The following is an 18,662-nucleotide window of genomic DNA, read 5'->3' on the forward strand; positions in this document are numbered from 1 at the left end:
AGAATCACAGTGTTTGCTCCTTAGGTCTTTGTCCAATGTCATCCCTTTGATTCTGTTATTCAGTATTTATTGATTTTGTACTGCATGTCAGGCACTGTGCTATATACTGGTTGTGTAGTGATCAATTATAAATAGTCTTCCCCCCTCATGTGGTGTAGTCTAGTGCAGGGGTGGGTAAACTTTTTCTGTAAAGGGCCAGAGAGTAATTAATTTAGGCTTTGAGGGCCAAGAGGTAAAATCAAGAACATTATGTAGGTGCTTATATAACAAGAGAGAAAACAAGTTTCCACAAATGTTTTATTGATGAAGTTCAAAATATAATCATAATTGAGTATAATTTTTGGAAATACAGGCCCGCTAATGGGAAGAATGGCATTCTTTGATAGAGGTGGATAACATTTCACTTAATTAGGGTTCAAAATGAGTGTCCTCTATCATCAAAATCAGTTGCAATCTCAATATACATTTAAAAGTTTTTAAGTTGCTTCATATCTGGTCAAGTTGAGATTTTTAAGAATATTAAATTTGTAATAAAAGTTTACAATTTGATTTTTTTCAAGAGTCAACAAACTCCAAGCACGTGTTAGTAAAGGTCTTAAATAATTTTTAAAAATCAGTTGCAAACATTCATCTGCTAATGCTCATCTGCAATAAGATTTCATGTATTTCATCTCTGAAAAGAAATAAGAAAAGATAGTACTGCCAAATACTGATATCAATCCACAAGGAACTGATTTTAATTGAGCATATTCATCTCTTAGAAGACACTTAGAAAATCCTATTAGATTCTTGATATTTGCCTTTTAGTATGTTATTACATTGCAGAGTAATCACTTCCAATTGAAGTTTAGGTAGAAGCATCTCAAATGCACAAAATGATTTTGAAATTCAGAAATTTCCTTTGCACTTTGCATCGAGGTCCAAAAACTGACACTGGAACTGTAATTTGAGATCAGAAAATATATCCACTGCAAATTTGTGTGGGAATGCAAATCTTGATTTTTGTTTTAACTTTTTACAGCACAGGAAGTGATTAAAGTAACTTCATGTTACCTTCGATTCAAACAATGTTAGTTGTCATTGAAATGACTTTACTGCAGTACAAGTTTCACATATAAGCGATATTTTGCCTTGTAATTTTAGGTTAAATTCATTAAGTAACATTATCAAGTCTACAGCAAAAGCTAATTTAAAAGACCACTCACATCTACAGCCATGCTACCCTGAACAAGCCCAATCCCGTCTGATCTCGGAAGCTAAGTAGGGTCAGGCCTGGTTAGTACTTGGATGGGAGACCACTTAGGAAGACCAGGTAGAAAAAAAAGGGATTGTAAGCTGACAAGGTCCTTGCAATCTATGAGGTCAACCAAGGGTTGCCTCGCTTAAAAAAAAAAAAAAGATTTTTTTAAAGTCCACTCAGCGTTCAAGCCATAGTGATTGAGAGTGGTTCTTCTCATTCAGAAAAATTTCAATCTCAGTCCTATTCAGCTTCTATTTCTGACAAAAATTCTTGAAACTGACAATGGTTTTGAAACTGACACTGTTGACATTAATGATTGAATAACACAAGATAGATTTAAATATTTTCCTGCAAAGTGCCTGTTGTTCAATAACTCAATAAATAATCATAGGATTTAACCAACTTGCATTTTTCTCAAGCTTTGTACATTTGTCCAACTAAGCCCTTTTCTGTGTCGTACATATTCGTCACATGTTAACAGACTCTGCTTCAGGTTGTATTGAACTAGTGTTTACTTTGGAAATATTATCATCTGCAGTTGTTCCACAAAGATTACCCATACAGGCCAATTCTTCCAGTACTTTAACCTCAGCATTGACTCTGAGTAAACAACAACTGAACAGTATTGGTAACATCTGTGAACTCATCAAGAGTCAAGGAAAACCACTAGAAATCATTTACTCTGTTTTTTAAATAGCTAATGATGTTACTTCCAATGTCCTTAGCTCTTCGAGCCACCATTCATGTTGAAAGTCTGATAGTCTTTAAAAAGTTTATTTTCCCCGGACACATTTCCTTGACTTCTACAGTCAAACAGGATTTAATTAACTCACCATCAGTTAATGGTTTTCCTTGCTTGACTAACAAATTAGCCACTCAGAAACTTACTTCGGCTGCAGCTTCATTTTCATTTTTGTGAAGAAGTCTGCTATGATAAGATATTCCATTTTAAACTTTCTAATTTTTCTAACCATTGCTTTCCTGTGAGCTGGGAACATTGCAGTGAGTGCTTAATTTGCTAATGTCCGTGTATATTGTATTCTTTTAGCAATGCTACAGTGTCATTGTGTAATAAACATAATGCTTTGACATCTGATTTGATCGCCGAATAGCCTACACTTAAACGCATGATATTCAAAATCCACTTTTACTTCCTTGTTTTGACATAATATATTCACTTTTAATTTTTAAAACTGCCACAATATTGTGATACACATGGCACTCAAAACACTATTGAGTTATAACTGTATCACTGTGATTTGTAGTTAACTGACCACGTGAAGTGATGAGAGCACCAAATACAGTCTCTGTCACAGCTACTCGACTCTGCATTGTAGCACAAAAGCAGTCACGAGCAATGCATAAATAAAAGAGCATGTCTGTATCTCAATGAAACTTTATGAGAATTTAAATTTGAATTTTGTATTGTCTTTGTCATGAAATATTATTGAATATTATTCTTCTTTTGATTTTTTTCAACCATTTAAAAATATAGAAAATTATTCTTAGCTTGCTGGCCATAGGGAAAAAAATGGCAGGCTGGATTTAGTTGTAGTTTGCTGCTGGACATGGCTGGTTTGATTGAATTCCCACGTGCAACACTGTAGCCATGTATGCTAGTTTCCTATTGCTGCTGTAACAAACTACTACAAACCTAGTGGCTTAAGAAAACACAAATTTAATATTTTACATTTCTGGAGATCAGAAGTCCAAAATCAATCTCAGTGGTCTAAAGTCAAAATGTCAGCAGCACTGATTGCTCCTAGAGGCTCCAGGGAAGAATCCATTCTTTGCCTCTTCCAGGTCCTAGAGGCTGCCCACATCCCTTGGTTCCTTGGCTGGTGGCTGTATCACTCCAATCTCTGCTTCCATTGTCACATGGCCTTCTTTCTGAATTCAGACTCCTCCTTCCCTCTTACAAGAACTATGTGATCACATCAGGCCCACCCATTTTATATAATCTCCCCATCTCGAAAATCTTAATTTAACCACATCTGCAAAGTTTCTTCTGCCATATAAGGTCATATATTCGCGGATTCCAGAGATTAGGACATAGACGTCTGGGGCTGGGGGCATTATTCAGCCTGCCACACCATTGTCTTTGTTTCCCTTGATTCAGCAATTCAGCCGGTAGTGAAATCCTGTTCATGCCCTAATTTCCCCCATTTCTCTAAGTGTCACTATTTCTCTCTCCTCTCCCTCCTTTCTCTTTTCTCCTTTTCTCCTCCCTTCCCTCTTTCTCCTTTCTCTCCTTTTCTTTCCTTATGTCCTAGGGGCTATAGATGGACAGCATACTACTACTTTTACTGCTAAAAGCACATGCTGTGACAACTGTTGTTTCCTACGTGATTCTCTTGTCTTCTAAGGTTATTGGAGTCCAGAAAGACCGTGTGATTCTATTTTCTGTTGTTTCTTAGTTGCCATTTGTACTAAATTTTATCAATAGAAGTGGAAACTATAGGAAAAGAAAATTCTTGCCTTCACTGGTTAACAGAAATACAAACTCACAGCCTCATAAGGCCAGAAATGATTGTTTATCTGGTCTCGCTCTCCAACCCAAAATAGTTCAGGAAAATCACAATCTATTCTGCATTTTGAAAGCCTCATCAATGAAATTCCACAATTTCCCTAGTCATATATTCCCATACTTCTCAGTCCTCCATTTAAAAAAATTCTCAAATCCTTGCCTATGGACAATTTGAATTTTTTTTTTTTACTCTTCCCTGCAGCCACTGCTAATATACTGTAAGCTGCAAAGGACTTCTATTTTCTTGACCCTTGCTCTTGGGGCAGAGGGGATTCTTGGCTGTGAAGATATTATTTCTTCAAGATGTCAAGGTGAGAAGTGGGTAGAAGCACTGCTTGGTCAACTCTGCTATAGTTAGTATGTTGTAGCCTGATAATCGTCTTTGTTAGAGCACATTCTGTGTTGCTGCTTGCCATGACAACCCTGCTTCTGATGAAGAATGTGGGGGGCACAGTGTTCTTATTTTTTTTTTTTTTAGGTGAGGCAACCCTTGGTTGACCTCACAGATTGCAAGGACCTTGTCAGCTTACAATCCCTTATTTTATTTATTTTATTTTTTAATTTTTTACATTTATAGCACCTGGTCTTCCTAGGCGGTCTCCCATCCAAGTACTAACCAGGCCTGATCCTGCTTAGCTTCCGAAATCAGATGGGATCGGGTTTGTTCAGGGTAGCATGGCCGTAGAGTAGGGGGCACAGTGTTCTTACATTGCAATTCCACTGTGCAGTCAGGATATTCTCCCCATATCCTGGTGCCGTGGGGCTTCCAAATGGCTTTGGTTCAAGCTCCTGAGTTTTCTTAATTGGGTAGTTCAAGGAAAGAACAAAGGAGTTTCAGAAAACATATGAGCCCACAACAAACTCAAATACATCTCTAGCCTTTGATGGCTTTCAGATATTTATATCCAGTGGCAGGAGCTTCCCAATCTCTTTCCTACTCTGCGGTACATTATATGCCGCTTCTCAGTAGGATGTTTTCAACACATCTTTCTTAGGCTCAAACACCTATGAAAAGCTGCCTATCAAGCCTAATTCTTCATCCTTGCATTTGGGGGCATTTAATCAACTTCTGTCACCCTCAGTTTTCCAAGCAGAGGTCTCATCATTCTCTATTAGCCACGTTAATCTGCCCACTATCCCCAGAATGTCCTTATTTGTGCTGTAGCCCTTATAGAAACTGCTTGAGTTCTTCTCTCCCAAGCCCTGCTTTTATCCCTTTTGAACAAAGTTGAAATAGATCTATCCCAGGAAGTTTGTTCTAACCCCACCAGACCAATGAGTCCCCTGCTGTGCAGTCCCTCAGCATTTGTGGATTCGTATGCTTCTGCTATGTATCTCACTGCTGCTCTGACAGTTAGAATTCTAAAACGCCACCCCTCCCTCAAGATTCCTGTCTACTGATGTGCACACACCTTCTTCCAGTTATTCAATCAGATGCAAATCTAGGTTCCACTGTGAGGGAAATTTGCAGTTGTAATTAAGGTCTCAAATTAGATTATTTTAAGATAGGACATTACTTAGGGGTGGGCCTGACCTAATCAGATAGGCCCTTGAAGTGAACTGGGCTCTTCCTGTGAGAGGGATTCGATGGGAAAGAAATTCTCTGTTGCTGGCTCTAAAGATGGAATAGGCCTCGTGACAAAGAACGTGGGAGACCTCTAGGAGCTGAGAATGGTCCCGGCTGGCAGTCAGTGAAGAAATGGAGGCCTTAATCCTACAACTGAGAAGAACTGAACTTGACCAATAGCTTGTGGTAATTTGTTGAGCAGTAATAGAAAACAAATACATTTGCTTTTGTGACTCTTGCTTTTGTTGATTTCATATATGTGTATTAGTGCAAGTTCCTACATGAGAGGAAAAGGTTTTTTAAATTTATTTTTGTACCACCTTCCCGCCACAGTCATAATGTGAGGGTCTTAGGGAGACTTGCCTTAACTGATATGTTGGAGTTAATGGGAGATATAAATCCTTGGCCATGAAGGTACCTGTTGCTAAGCAGCAGCTAGAATAACTACCATTGTCAAGAGTCTCCTGCCTCCCATGTTAGAAACAAATCTCTGCATATCTTATATCTTCTGGACATCTTCACATGGATATTTCACCTGTCCTTAAACTTCAATAAGTCTCTAAACTCCCTCTCCAAAAACCGCCCTTCCTCCTCTATTCTCTAATTCTGTTAATGGCACCTTTAAACCTCCAGTTGGGGCTCTAACCCTTGTTGACTCTTTCCTCTGTCTTGACTTCACATTCAGTCTGTTGCCAAGTCCCCTCTATTCATCTGCTCCTCTCCATTTTTATTATCACTGCCTGGTTTGGTATTTCTCACTTGAAATGCTTCAAGAGTCTCTCTTGTAGCTGCTCTTCTGGGACCAATCTCTAATTTGCACAGCTCTAATTATGTCACTTCTCTGCTCATCCACCTTCCAAGAAATCCATTAGCTTGGCATTCAAAATTCTCCAGGACTTAACCCAAACCTACCTTTCTCATATTTTCGAAAGTTCTTAAATGAGTATTTTGCCTATCTTCTAAGTTATTTGGTGTTGACCTTTAAAAATTATTCTTTACAACTGTTATTGCTTTTGCAGGTCCTCATCCTGTGACTCTTCCCTGCAACCTGCAGGTTTTTTGCACATATCTTCCCGTTACTTTTACTTCAGATCCACTGTCCTTCCAATTCTCTGCAGTCGGACATTCTCAGACCTTGGACCCTTCTGAACATATACCAGGCGCTCAGCTTGTTGAACTGCCAAGGAGAAATGTGGTTCCAGAACCAAATTGTGAGTGTCCAGAGCTAAAACCCTATTCTCACCTTAAGCTCTCATTCCATCCCTCAGGACACACACCACCATTTATTCTGCTTTGGGGTGATCACCAGCCCAAATGTTGGGACCCTAATCCCGCACATTCATCCCACAGAGAAGGGACCCACAGCCCCCCTACATAGTCGAGGCCGATTTATTCTTTTGATTTGCAGTGATTTCATAACGGGTCACACACATCCCCTCCCAGGTCTCCTGTGTCCGCAGGGGATGTTCACCCTAGAGTTTCCGCTTTCTGAGAACCGCTTTGCTTCCGCCCACTCCCTCCTCCTCTAGTTTGAGATTTCTGTCCTTCTCCCTCAGCCTCAGGGCGCACTTTAAGTGATCTGGTTAAAAAAAAAAAAAAAAAGCCAAGAAAAGCTTCCCAGAGTTCGTCCTAGATTTGGCGAGTGGGGATGGAGCCCATTCCACCACCCAATCCTGATGAATTGTAGGCTTCGGTTGGCCCCACAGCCTGCCTCTCAGCGCTCGGCCGGCTTCGGCGGAGGTTTAATGACCTAAGCAACTTTCCATCCCACACCTCCACCCCACCCCCGTGCGTCTTGGTACGGCCTGTCCGGCGTTCGGCATTCCACCCTCCCCCTTCCTTCCAGGTTGGTTCAGCCCCTGTCTACTCCGGGGTGGTGCTTAGCCGGCGCCAGACCGACCCTCGACTTCGGAGGGCTGGTGCTGTGCCTCTGGGCGCTTCCTCCCCGGCTTCTTCGGCTTCTCCAGCCTCCTCGGCCTCCTTACCCTCCGTGGGAACCCGAGATCTCGGTGTATGCCACAGCCTTGACCCTGCTCGAGAGATGTCTACCCCTGCTCGGAGGCGCCTCATGCGGGACTTCAAGAGGTAACTGACACGGACCGCGGCGGCCGGGGGTTGGCAACCGGGCTCAGGGCGGTTCCTGAGGTGGGCCGGGGGCAGCGGGCGGCCCGGAACGGCGCGGCTGCCGAATCGCGGGGCCCCTGTCTCTTTTTCTGAAGGTTGCAGGAGGATCCTCCAGCTGGAGTCAGCGGGGCTCCGTCCGAGAACAACATAATGGTTTGGAACGCAGTCATTTTTGGGTGAGTCTGCGTTCCGGGCGGTGGCAAGAGGCTGGGGACTCAAGGTGGCTCTGTTTGCCCTCCGGGACCAACCCCTAGCGAAGGCTGAGGGGGAAAGGGACAGTGTTGGGGTCTGACCGGGCCTAGGCGCCTCCCCGGAGCCTGTACCTCGATTAGCTCAGTTCCCGCTGCCAGGGGAACCGTTTGGGGTTCTCAGGGGGGCGGGGCGGGGACTGGTGGCATTTCGGCGCGGCGGCTTGCGCTGGGTTTCTAAGCCCGAAACATCTATTTGTAGTGGCTTTCCGACCTAGGAAGCGGTGCTTTACCAGAGGTGGAGTTGGCAGAGCTTGGCAGAACCTGAAATAGCTATCTCCTAAAATGAACCAGGGAGACAGGAACCCCTAAAGCGGGAACTGACAGGTTTTTTTTTTTTTCTCTGTGTTTTAGGCCTGAAGGGACCCCGTTTGAGGATGGTAAGAGAGTTTCTTTGCCTGCCTTTCAGGACAATGGTCATCTGGGGAAAGGGTTCCTAGACATCCTGGAAGTACTTCCTACTTAGGAACCTGCTTCTCCCTAGCTTCTGCCTACGAAAGGCTTGAGTGGAATGCAATACGTGGCAGGTTGTTCTGGCTATTGTCCGCTTGACTAAAACTGCATTTTCTGTTCTTGCTTGCTTCTTTAAAAAAAAAAATCTGGTTAAGGCAATTACTTTTTAAAAGAAGCATATCAGTGATGTTAAGGTCTTTTGAGGTCTGGGCTGTGATCCCACAAAATACAGCCCCTTGTCAAGATACTGAGTTAGTATCAACTCTACCACACTTGCTGATAGACTCAGAAGTCCCAGAGACCATCTTGTTAGAATTCTACCACAAGGGCAGGAACTGCGTTTAATAAATGTTTGATAGATGTTGAATGGATGCAAGGATCCCTTGCACACAACTGTCTGGTTTCTACAATCTGGCATTGAATGCCTGTCAGCCTCACTGCTCTAAGATGGGCTTTAATGGCACCTTTACTGACCGGTTTGAGTATAGTATTGTTTCTTATTTTTAAATGAGTTTTCAATATGTGCTTCTATCAAGACTTTATGCTCAGTAATCTAAAAATAGTTTCAGAATTGAGGATAGCCTTAATGTACTCTTTCAACTAGTGTACAGCCTACTTGAAGGGACTATAAGTACCTATAGCCACATAATTTTTAATGGATTTACATTTGACTTTTAAAAACACACATGCTAATTACTTTTTAATGATTTTTTAAAACTTTCTATTTTGAGATAATTATAGATTCATGTGCAGTTTAATAAATAACAGAGAGATGCCCGTCACCCACTTCCCCCACCACCTCCTTTGGTAACATTTTCTTTTCTTTTTTTTTTTTTTAGGCGAGGCAACCCTTGGTTGACCTCACAGATTGCAAGGACCTTGTCAGCTTATAATCCCTTATTTTTTACTTTATTTACACCTACAGCACCTGGTCTTCCTAGGTGATCTCCCATCCAAGTACTAACCAGGCCCGACCCTGCTTAGCTTCCGAGATCAGACGGGATCGGGCTTGTTCAGGGTGGCATGGCCGTAGACTCCTTTGGTAACATCTTGAATGACTGTACTACAATATCACAACCAGGAAATCGACACTAATAGAGTTTTATGTGCACTCAATTGTGGGTGTGTAGCTGTTTTTTGTAAGTTTAATCCATTTAAAAGATGATTAAAAGTATTTGAACTTCTGATTGACATAGTTAATATTTGAGGTATTTTTAAAAAGAAAGATTTCTGTTGTTTTTTTTCTCAATGCCTTATCTTCCTTTGTTCATGTAGCATTTTATATATAAATGTATATACACACATGCACATAACTCAATTTGAAGGTGGGAACAAAAACATTTCTGCGGACTACTAAGTACATACTTATGTTGCCGAGTTGGATTGCTTTTTGATGCTAACAGTCCACAAGATATTGTGAGGTAGGTCATTATCAATCAATTCTGAAATTTGTCTCAAATACTGGGATTTTCCTACAAGACTGCAGATAGTCACCTGAATACTTTTAGCTTCCTGTCTGCCTTCATTCCCTGGGTAAATATTATTGCTCTTCAGTGCTGCAATAAAAATAAATGACAGCAGTAGAGAAGTTTTCTAAAGGCATACTACTTTGGTGCAATAAATCATTTGAAGTGATCCATAGCAAGACTTAATTTTCTTCTACTGGATTGGTACTAGTTATTCCTACCTAAGCTTTATGTGCTGATTAACTGTGCATTTGCTTTAGCCTTAGCAGACTTTGTTTTCATTGGCTTATTTTTCCTTCCTGATTTTATTCAGACTGCTTTATGCTGGGCACAGCTTTATTAATAGTACATCTCTTCACTGGGGGTTGGTTACTTAAATATTTCAAGGGTGCTTTTCTTGTTTTAAGTGGTATGAATTAAAAAGGTATTTAAGGAGTCCATTATCTACCCAGACTTTCCCCCTTGACATTACTGGCTCTATTTTTGATGATGTGTATCTCTTTCCTGACATTTAGTGAAAGGAATTACTCAAGCTAAATAACAGTACCCTTTTCTGATTTGTTTTTTTGAACAGTCTGCTATCCAGGGATGCTTCCTCAGGTGTCTAGAACACTGTGGCTACAAAAATATTTTGACCATTCATTAATACCCCTCACTTACAGTTAGGAAATTTACTGGAAAAAACTGATTAGGGACAAGTGGCATAGTTGATTTTGCTGTTTCCAATGTATTGCATAAATCATCCCTAAAACTACTTTTGCTGCTTCCTTGTAAACCGTTTGTAGTGGAAGTTTCTAGATCAGGCAGGCCCTAGTTAAAGAGATGAAATCTTAAGAAAAAGAATTCTTAAAGGTATTCTGATTTAACTTCACACACTTAAGGAAAAGGAAAATGTTTCCAAGAGCTTAAATACCAAATAAAGCATTAGGGGGTAGGAGCAATGCTCCTTCATCAAAATATTTGAATATGTATGCTGACTACAAAGGCTATGGAATAAAGTATTCTCTATCACATCATCTACAAATTGTTAATAGACACAATAAGATACTAGTATTTGCTTTTCATAATAGAAGTATTTTTAAGAATTTGGGTGTAAGATTTTTTTTAAAAAATGAATCACTTAAAAATCCACTAAGGGTGTTCTTAAGGTAAATAAATCCTATGATGAAGAGTATTTGTGTGTTATCTTAAAAATGAGAATTTTTAATCATAAAATTTTTTTTTTTTAAGTATGTGTACTTTTCTTTCTCCTCAGGGGTCACAATCTGATAACCAAGTGGCAGAAAACGTCTGAAGGGGTGTTTTCTTTGGCCAACATAGTATTTTCAAAAATTTGAATTTGTGAATGTCTTTAGCAAAATATACACTCTTTAGTTTAACCGTACCACTTGCTATTGCCACACACCAGCCATTTGACATATTTATATAATTTTTCTGGACCTTACATATAGATGGGTTAATTGATACTTTCCTTACAATGCCTTGGCCTCCTCAGGGAGATGAACAAAATCAGTACAGATTGTGTATGACAATGGTCAAGCTTAAGTTTTTGGTTATTTTAAAGCCTAGCCTTCTAAATATTCAGAGGCTAAGTTCTAGACTTAATTGCATAATATTAATTCTAAGGTTTTAAATTTCTTTAACATTTGTTTTGGATCTCAGAAATTTTCTTGAGGGTTATATTAAAGAGGTTCTGCTTGTTTAATATGGCTAAAAGTATGAAATATTCCCTTTTAAATATGTACTTTGAATAATTTGGTTAAGTCCTATTTTATATTCACGTAGACATAAGCAGGTTGTTTCCCTTCTCAAGATATTAAATGAGCTGCTTTAAAAGACTTGACTCTTCTTTGGTAGTTAGGAAAGCACCTTGTTGAACTTCTGGGCAAGTATTAGATAGCTTAACTCAAGGGTGTTTTGAGAGCCACCAACATAGGTTCTCGAGTTGCATGTAACTGTGAGTGTTTAGGTCAGAAATAAAGTACTATTTAACATTTGAATCCATTAATTGTATATTTATTACTGATAGTGAAGTTTGGATTTGGGGGTTTTGCCACCTTCAGCTGGGTCTCAAGATATAAAACTAGAATTATTAGTATTTATAGAGCACTTATTTTGTGTCACTGTGCATATTTCCCCTCATTGAAACCTCACAACCATTTTATGTGGTGGATACTATTTTAACCCTATTTTACAGATGAGGAACTTTAAGTTGAGTGGCTTCCTCAAGGTTTCATAACTAGTAAGCAAAGCAAGTATTTGAACCCAGGTCTGTGTGACTGCTAAGTTCCACTTATGCCTGCCTTCTGTGTTGCTTTACCACCTTTAGGTATCGTACTTAATGATGATTTTAATTTAAAGTAACTGGGAGCTCTGTATGCTATTTAATCTGTCTAATTTTAGAGCAATTCCTTGATGATAAATCTCTTACCTATAACTTAATCAGCTTTAACATTGAGTCAAATGTGTTTACACTTGAGATACATAAGGAAACTCAAACTTTTAAACTCTGTAACATTGATTCCCAGTTTTCCTTGTATATTATAATATCAGTAGTATTGAAAAGAATATGATTTATTCCTTGAAAAGGGGAAGATTTATGACCAGGTGGTGATAAAGATGAAGTTAAGTTCTGATAGACGATAGCTTGTTTGTCCATTCCAAAATATTTTACTTTTTGTCCTTAGCTATAATACATAGAATCTTCAGATCTGACTTTCAAACAGTTTAGAGAGTAACAATAGTTTGGAGATTATGTGTCTATATGTTGAATTTTAAATTACTTTGAAACTTTGGGATCCCGTGTTCATACCAAGGGCGGCTTTGTTTCCTATAAGCTTGCTGATAGGATGCAAACTTTTGGCATTGTTTTATTGTAACAGATCTAGCAGAATGATTGTAGTCTTCTCTTTTTAACCCCTTAAGTGGTGATAAACCTATTCATGGAAGCAAGAAGGAAATAAATTTCTAAGTCTGAAAGACCCAGTAACAAATTGTACTCTACCCGAAGTGCCGTCTATTGTATTAGAATAAGTAGTTTATTAAGTGGACCATAGGGATATAGTGGAACATGCGCCACCTTATACCAGAGAGTAACTGATTCTTTGTTTACTTGAAGAGATTTCAGTCAGGGAAGAACTAGTTGCCCAATTGTTATCATGGATTTATTAAACCCAATTAAAAATAATATTTCAAAGGAAATAATTTTCCCAAATCACATCTTACAACTCTTGAATGAGATCGTTAGTCCTTTCCTCATAAATAAGTCTATAACCTAGTATGCTTTAGGGCCTCCTGCTACTTTAGTTGACACGTATTCAAGAAAAATAAGTTCATTAGTAGCCTAAACAACCATTGTTAGAAAGATAAATTTGCTGAGACATGAACGTAATCTAATGTGATATTTAAATGATTTCTGCCATTAATTCCCCCCATTAGTGTAAATAATTTTGTTGATTTTATAGTGAAATACCTTGTGAGTCATACTTAAGGGTTTTGGCAGGGACTGTGAAGTTTTCTCTGGCTTACATGCAATTATGTTTTCATCATAGAATTGCTATTATATGAAAAGGAACCAGTGAACACTTTTATACCTATTTCCTTCTATTTAAAAAATAATTTCTTAATTGATTTATACTTCTAGCATTTATTTTTGGACCTTTGTACTCCCATTCTTTCTAGTCCACTTAAAAATCTGGAGCATTTAAAAGATGGCAGCTGATTCAAATAGGCCCTTAAGGTCTTCTAGCTTTCTAAAGGAAGGCCACATTTTTGGCTCTAGTGTCTTGTCATTTTAAACACGTCTTCAGAATGTACAGTGGCTAAAGTTATCCTGCACAGTAATTTTGAGTTTAAGATGGCTGTATTTAAGTTTGGAGGAGAATAGTGGGAAAAATGTAAAACAAATCACCTTTGGGTGGTGGTTCTTACAATATCTGTCCATTTATTGGGGTTTTCCTATGTCTTTGTATTATTTTCATTTAACACTTTAAAAAATCACATAGCATTAAAAACAAAGTGATAAATATGTTTTCTTAAACCTGTCTTTTCTAACTATAGGAACATTTAAGCTTACAATAGAATTCACTGAAGAATATCCAAATAAACCACCTACGGTTAGATTTGTCTCTAAGATGTTTCATCCGAATGGCAAGTATCACTTTTAATACAATATTTTAAACTGCTGCACTGTTTATTAGGGAGGCAGTCCACATTTCTTCTAGATTTGTCTGTAGTACCTGTATATTGTTTAGGCATCCTGCTATTTCCTGAAAACTGAACTTGTTCCTGGTGGTCTATTGCTGCCTTGAGCTCTAGTCCTAGGAGTGAAGCAGTGAAGCTACTTTGCCTTTGCTTGGAGTCTGAGAGCCTGCCGGTTTTGATGACCTTTATCATTTACTTATTAAACAAAAATAAGGATGCTTTTGAGGTTTCCTTTTAATGTTAGGCCAGATTGGGGTAGTCTTGTGCTGTAATTATTTTCACTAGTGTTTAAGGCAATAGTTTTCAACTTTGGATGCAGATCAGAATTACCACGGAACATTTTAAAAATACACATGCCCTGGCCCCACTCTAGACCTACCGAATGTCAGAGTCTGTGGTTGGGGGCCAGGTGTACAGTAGTATATTGGAAAATCACCACAGGTGATTCTAACTAACCATTTGCTTTTTCCCCCTAGTAGCAAGCCTAGAACAGCTTGCCTTTTATTCAGATTAATAAAGTATTTTACAGGGTGTCAGATATTAATTATCTTCATGCAAACATGAAACCTTGTGAATTCTGAACTCAATCTTTTGTTATTTCAGATAGGAGATAGAGTTTACAAATTTGGTGGAATGAATTTCCCAGAAGTCTGTGGATGGCTGGGGACCCTGTTAGAAAATGTGTATGATTTCCTAGACAACGAGGCACTCTCTTTAGAACTTTTAGAGCACTGAGTATCTTCCAGTTTTATACTGATTGCATTTGACATTCTCCGATCATCCAGATTACTTCACTAGTAATGCTTATGACTCTTTTTAGGAAGGTGACTGAGAAGCAGCTTGGGAAATCTTTTTAAACTTCAAAAGCATTCTTGACTGTACTTGTCTTAACTATGATATAAAACCTTAATGGTTTTGTTATGTTTAACATACATACTTCTCTGTTCTCAGTCTATGCAGATGGTAGTATATGTCTGGACATACTTCAGAACCGTTGGAGTCCAACCTATGATGTGTCTTCCATTTTAACATCCATACAGGTGAATTCTCCTTCATGTGACTATGGCCTTTTATATGCTTATATTAGCAATTGAATTGTTTTTTGAAATTTATAACTTAAAAGTCATTAAGACCTAAGGCACCAGAAAACATTTACATATATATTTGCCTAGCTACTAGCAGATTAATGGAATCTAGGTTAGTATGCTAAGAGAGCATATATAGCTGTTACTTAGGATGATTCAATTGTCTTGAATATATATATACACATACACACACACATACATATATGTACACACATATATATATATATATTATTTTGCATCGAGGAACTGACCTTTTGCAAATTGTCTTTATAGTCTCTATTGGATGAGCCCAATCCCAATAGTCCAGCAAACAGCCAGGCTGCTCAGCTGTACCAGGAAAACAAGCGGGAATATGAAAAACGTGTTTCTGCCATAGTAGAACAGAGCTGGCGTGATTGTTGACCTGGGTGCAGCAAAATAAGAGGCTGGGCATAAGAAAAATATATATTGATGTATTTGTCACCTTCCTATTCAGTGTAATACATTTACTTTATTAAAAGCAAAATAGCTATTGTGCTGTTTCCATCTTCCCTTGCCAAGTTTTTCCTACCCCTTCTGTCCTTTCCTTGAACATCAAAAAACACCCTCTATGAAATCAAATGTACTGTACCTGGGTTACGTGCAAAAATTACTAATGTTTAATTCCTTTTTTGTTGTATCTCATCTCCAGCTTTAGGGCAATATTGTGTTACTATACTTTATACTAAGCTTTTTAAATGAATTGTTGTACAAGTGGTACTTATGCATAGCTTGATGATCTGGATGTTATTTTTAACAAAATGATTGCTGAAGTGTTTCTTCCTGGCTGGTCCTTCACTTGTGTTGGATTTAGAATTAAATGTTTGTAATATGGCATATAGAAAACCAAGAAACAACTCCATATAAATATTCATTTTGAAAGAGTGATGGAAGCTAAAAATCTTGTGATACTAAGATCTAACTAATGAATTATAAGATGGTTTTTACTGGTAGGAAGAATGTTAAAGGACTCAGCCAAAGGAGTACAGCAATTGTAACTGACACATCCTCTCCTTGCAAGATATTCACTGGGCACACCCATGCTGAGTTTCATACTACAGTCAGCCTTCTGTATCTGCAGGTTCCACATCCACAGATGCTACCAAACAGATCAAAAATATTCAGGAAAAAAAATGTTATGTTGCTGACGTGTACTAGGATGGTTGCATCTGTACTGATGGATACCTAGGGACAACTGTGCTGAAGTCTTCTGCGTTTTAGCTTTTTAAAGAAGTGTGGGAGCAGAAGAATGGAAACAATCATTATCTTTTAAGCAGGGAAAGGTTGAAGATCTTTTAAGATCTAGATCTTGAATCTTTTAAAGGAGCAGTGCTACCCTAGATAAACAAATTTATAATCTCCCATAATTTTTTAGTTTTAATTAACCTAAGGAAGGGAACATATCTGTGGCAAATTATTTTCCACTCAAATCCTGAGTTAATGCTGCATGCTTTAGTTTCTTCTTCCCTTTCAGTATTATAAGAACCTTAAAAGTCAATGTTTGCAATCTTTTGTTGGATATTTATACTTTTAGATAAATAGTACCTTTAAGTAGCAGTGTGGGATAAGGCTTGTTAATGTTTTGTCTAATGTTCCATTGTCACCTTTTGTGCATTTATCACTTCTAACTTTGCACAAGTAACCCATGTAAAAAAATGTACATTTTTCAAAAGTTGTAAATAAAAATGACCTTAAAATTTTGTAGTCAAGCTGTAATTACATTTTAGCTAAGTATGAACTTTTAGTATTATTGGACTCTCATATCTACTCATTTCTCCTCTTGAATTAAACCTGGTAAAAGCAAAAATACAGATTCTGGGAGAGGGAAAAGAGTAGATACTGTTGGAGGGGACTTGTTTTTTCAGTCATGTTAATGTTTAAAAAAAATTAACAGAATGTAAAACTATTAAATAAAGCTACTTCAGCATATGTTATGGTCAATCAAAGGAATGAAATTCTGATGTGGGGGCGGGGGTGATAAACAAACCTGGATGTTTACCAGTGCCTTCAGAGACCAACACCTAACTTGTTGAGCCTGACATCTACCTCTTTAAAAGCCTTAGCTTAAAAACAGTACCAAACTATTATAAAATGGTATTTTCAGTTCTACGTAAAGTTTGGGAGTACAGTTATCCTCAGTCTTATCGTAAGGGCAGTGACTGTGGAAATTCACCTCTTGTTTTGGTGGGCAGGGGTTAAATAAAGTGAAGTCCTTATGGTACACACTCATCCTTTAAGACATGGCACTGAAAGGAACCTCGTGTGGGGGAATTCATTCTGCACTGACCACCACACTACCTGGTTTGCTTCACCTAGGAGTGACATCCTTAAATGTGCTTAGTTTTCCCTTAAGTCTACTTCTGCTTCAGAGGAGAACCACATTAAATTGGTCTTCATTTGGTACATTAGTTTTACATTAACTTTTTCATCCTACTGTGGCTGGATACCTTAAATATTGACACTGTTAATCACACCTGAAAAAATTAAGGTGAGATCAGAAATGTTCAGATATATTTCCTTAGAACACATCCTGAGAAACAGTATTCCCAGTCTCTTTCATGGGCTAATCCTTTTAAAACCTTTCAACAGAGTCAACAAGCTGACTTCCCAAAGCATCATACATAAAAAGTACCAGAAACCATTCAAACATTTAATGCTAATTTGCCTTTTTTTCTTTACATTTTTACAAATGCCACAGGCTGCCTGCATATAATAATTGTAACAATAATAAAGTCAAAACAGATTTATGACTTTTCAAATGGCAGTCAGATTTGAACTTGTCTTCAATTCTGCACCTGCTGATGTGGGAAAGGAGGTATGATGAAGAACAAAAGATATAATTAGAGTCCTTTGTTTAGAACTCATCTCCAGCTTCAGGGGTTACTTATGGCAAAATGAATGCATGTATACTACTGAAAAAAGAATCCCAACAGAATGCATGAAATTTCCATTCATTTTGCAAAGTGGAGAGAAAAAAAATCTAAGATCTGTGACTCGATGCTATAACTGAAAGCAGTTTCTCAGTATAACATATTTGGGGAAGTAACTCAAACTGCTCGTAGACTTCTGCAGGTTTTATAGAAAGGTTACTGGGTTAAAAATGACTGCTATTTCAAAGAATGGGAAACTACAGAAAACAATAGGGGACAAAATAGCAAAGCTGTCAGCAGCTCATTCTTGTCAAACCCATTTCTCAACATATTTTATTCTCAAGCAGAGCAAAGGGACTTCATCCTATTTCTATATCAATACCAAAGCTGATCTAAAAAGGTGGGAAATCTAGACCCTCATATCCAGAACCAAATATATATTTGGCCCAAGTATTTGGGAGCCTTAACTGTAACTACATTAATATTCTGTTCTGTTGAATTTATCTAGATAAACCAGATTTATATGTAAAATTCCCCTACCCCACCAACCTCCCAAAAAAATCACTCTGTAAAGAGGAAAGAAACGTAAAGAGAGAAATGAGTTTTCATACTCAATCCCCAAAGCCACTTTTACTCAAGAGAACTGAAGGTTGACTTTTATAATTCACTAATTGAACCATAGCTTCTCAAGGTGGGTTATGAGCCTTGCAGGTAAAAAAAAAAAATCCTATTAAAACCTATAAACATTTTTAGCTTAGTTCCCTTTGCCAGTGTTAAAAAATATTAAGTGCCAAATAAAATGCACACCCCACTTATCTTCCTACCAACACTAAGAAAGGCCACACTGTAGGAAGAGAGATA

General features: G+C 38.2%; 1 protein-coding gene, 1 non-coding gene and 2 pseudogenes across 2 annotated transcripts; 2 read left to right on the forward strand and 2 right to left on the reverse strand.

The window, feature by feature from the left end:
* Nucleotides 1-1,205: 1,205 nt before the first annotated feature.
* Nucleotides 1,206-1,319, forward strand: LOC111731667 (annotated as a pseudogene).
* Nucleotides 1,320-4,335: 3,016 nt separating this feature from the next.
* On the reverse strand, nucleotides 4,336-4,454 carry LOC111731653 (annotated as a pseudogene).
* Nucleotides 4,455-7,171: 2,717 nt separating this feature from the next.
* On the forward strand, nucleotides 7,172-16,635 carry UBE2A (ubiquitin conjugating enzyme E2 A). Its single transcript, XM_011380198.2, has 6 exons — nucleotides 7,172-7,419; nucleotides 7,554-7,634; nucleotides 8,061-8,086; nucleotides 13,685-13,774; nucleotides 14,780-14,868; nucleotides 15,187-16,635. The coding sequence occupies exons 1-6, from the start codon at nucleotides 7,376-7,378 to the stop codon at nucleotides 15,313-15,315; spliced, it is 459 nt and encodes a 152-aa protein (XP_011378500.1). The 5' UTR covers nucleotides 7,172-7,375; the 3' UTR covers nucleotides 15,316-16,635.
* LOC111731674 lies at nucleotides 9,076-9,194 on the reverse strand. The gene has a single exon (XR_002777252.1). It is a non-coding gene; the product is annotated as a 5S ribosomal RNA (ribosomal RNA).
* Nucleotides 16,636-18,662: the final 2,027 nt, after the last annotated feature.

The sequence above is a fragment of the Pteropus vampyrus genome, unplaced genomic scaffold (assembly GCF_000151845.1).
Source record: "Pteropus vampyrus isolate Shadow unplaced genomic scaffold, Pvam_2.0 Scaffold390, whole genome shotgun sequence".
NCBI lineage: Eukaryota > Metazoa > Chordata > Mammalia > Chiroptera > Pteropodidae > Pteropus > Pteropus vampyrus.

Bases quoted from the DNA above. Each gene is read 5' to 3' on its own strand.
- UBE2A (XM_011380198.2), top strand. From the start codon at position 7,376: ATGTCTACCCCTGCTCGGAGGCGCCTCATGCGGGACTTCAAGAG. The intron at 8,087-13,684 runs GTAAGAGAGTTT...TTCTAACTATAG, and splicing joins AGGGACCCCGTTTGAGGATG to GAACATTTAAGCTTACAATA. The intron at 13,775-14,779 runs GCAAGTATCACT...CTCTGTTCTCAG, and splicing joins TAAGATGTTTCATCCGAATG to TCTATGCAGATGGTAGTATA.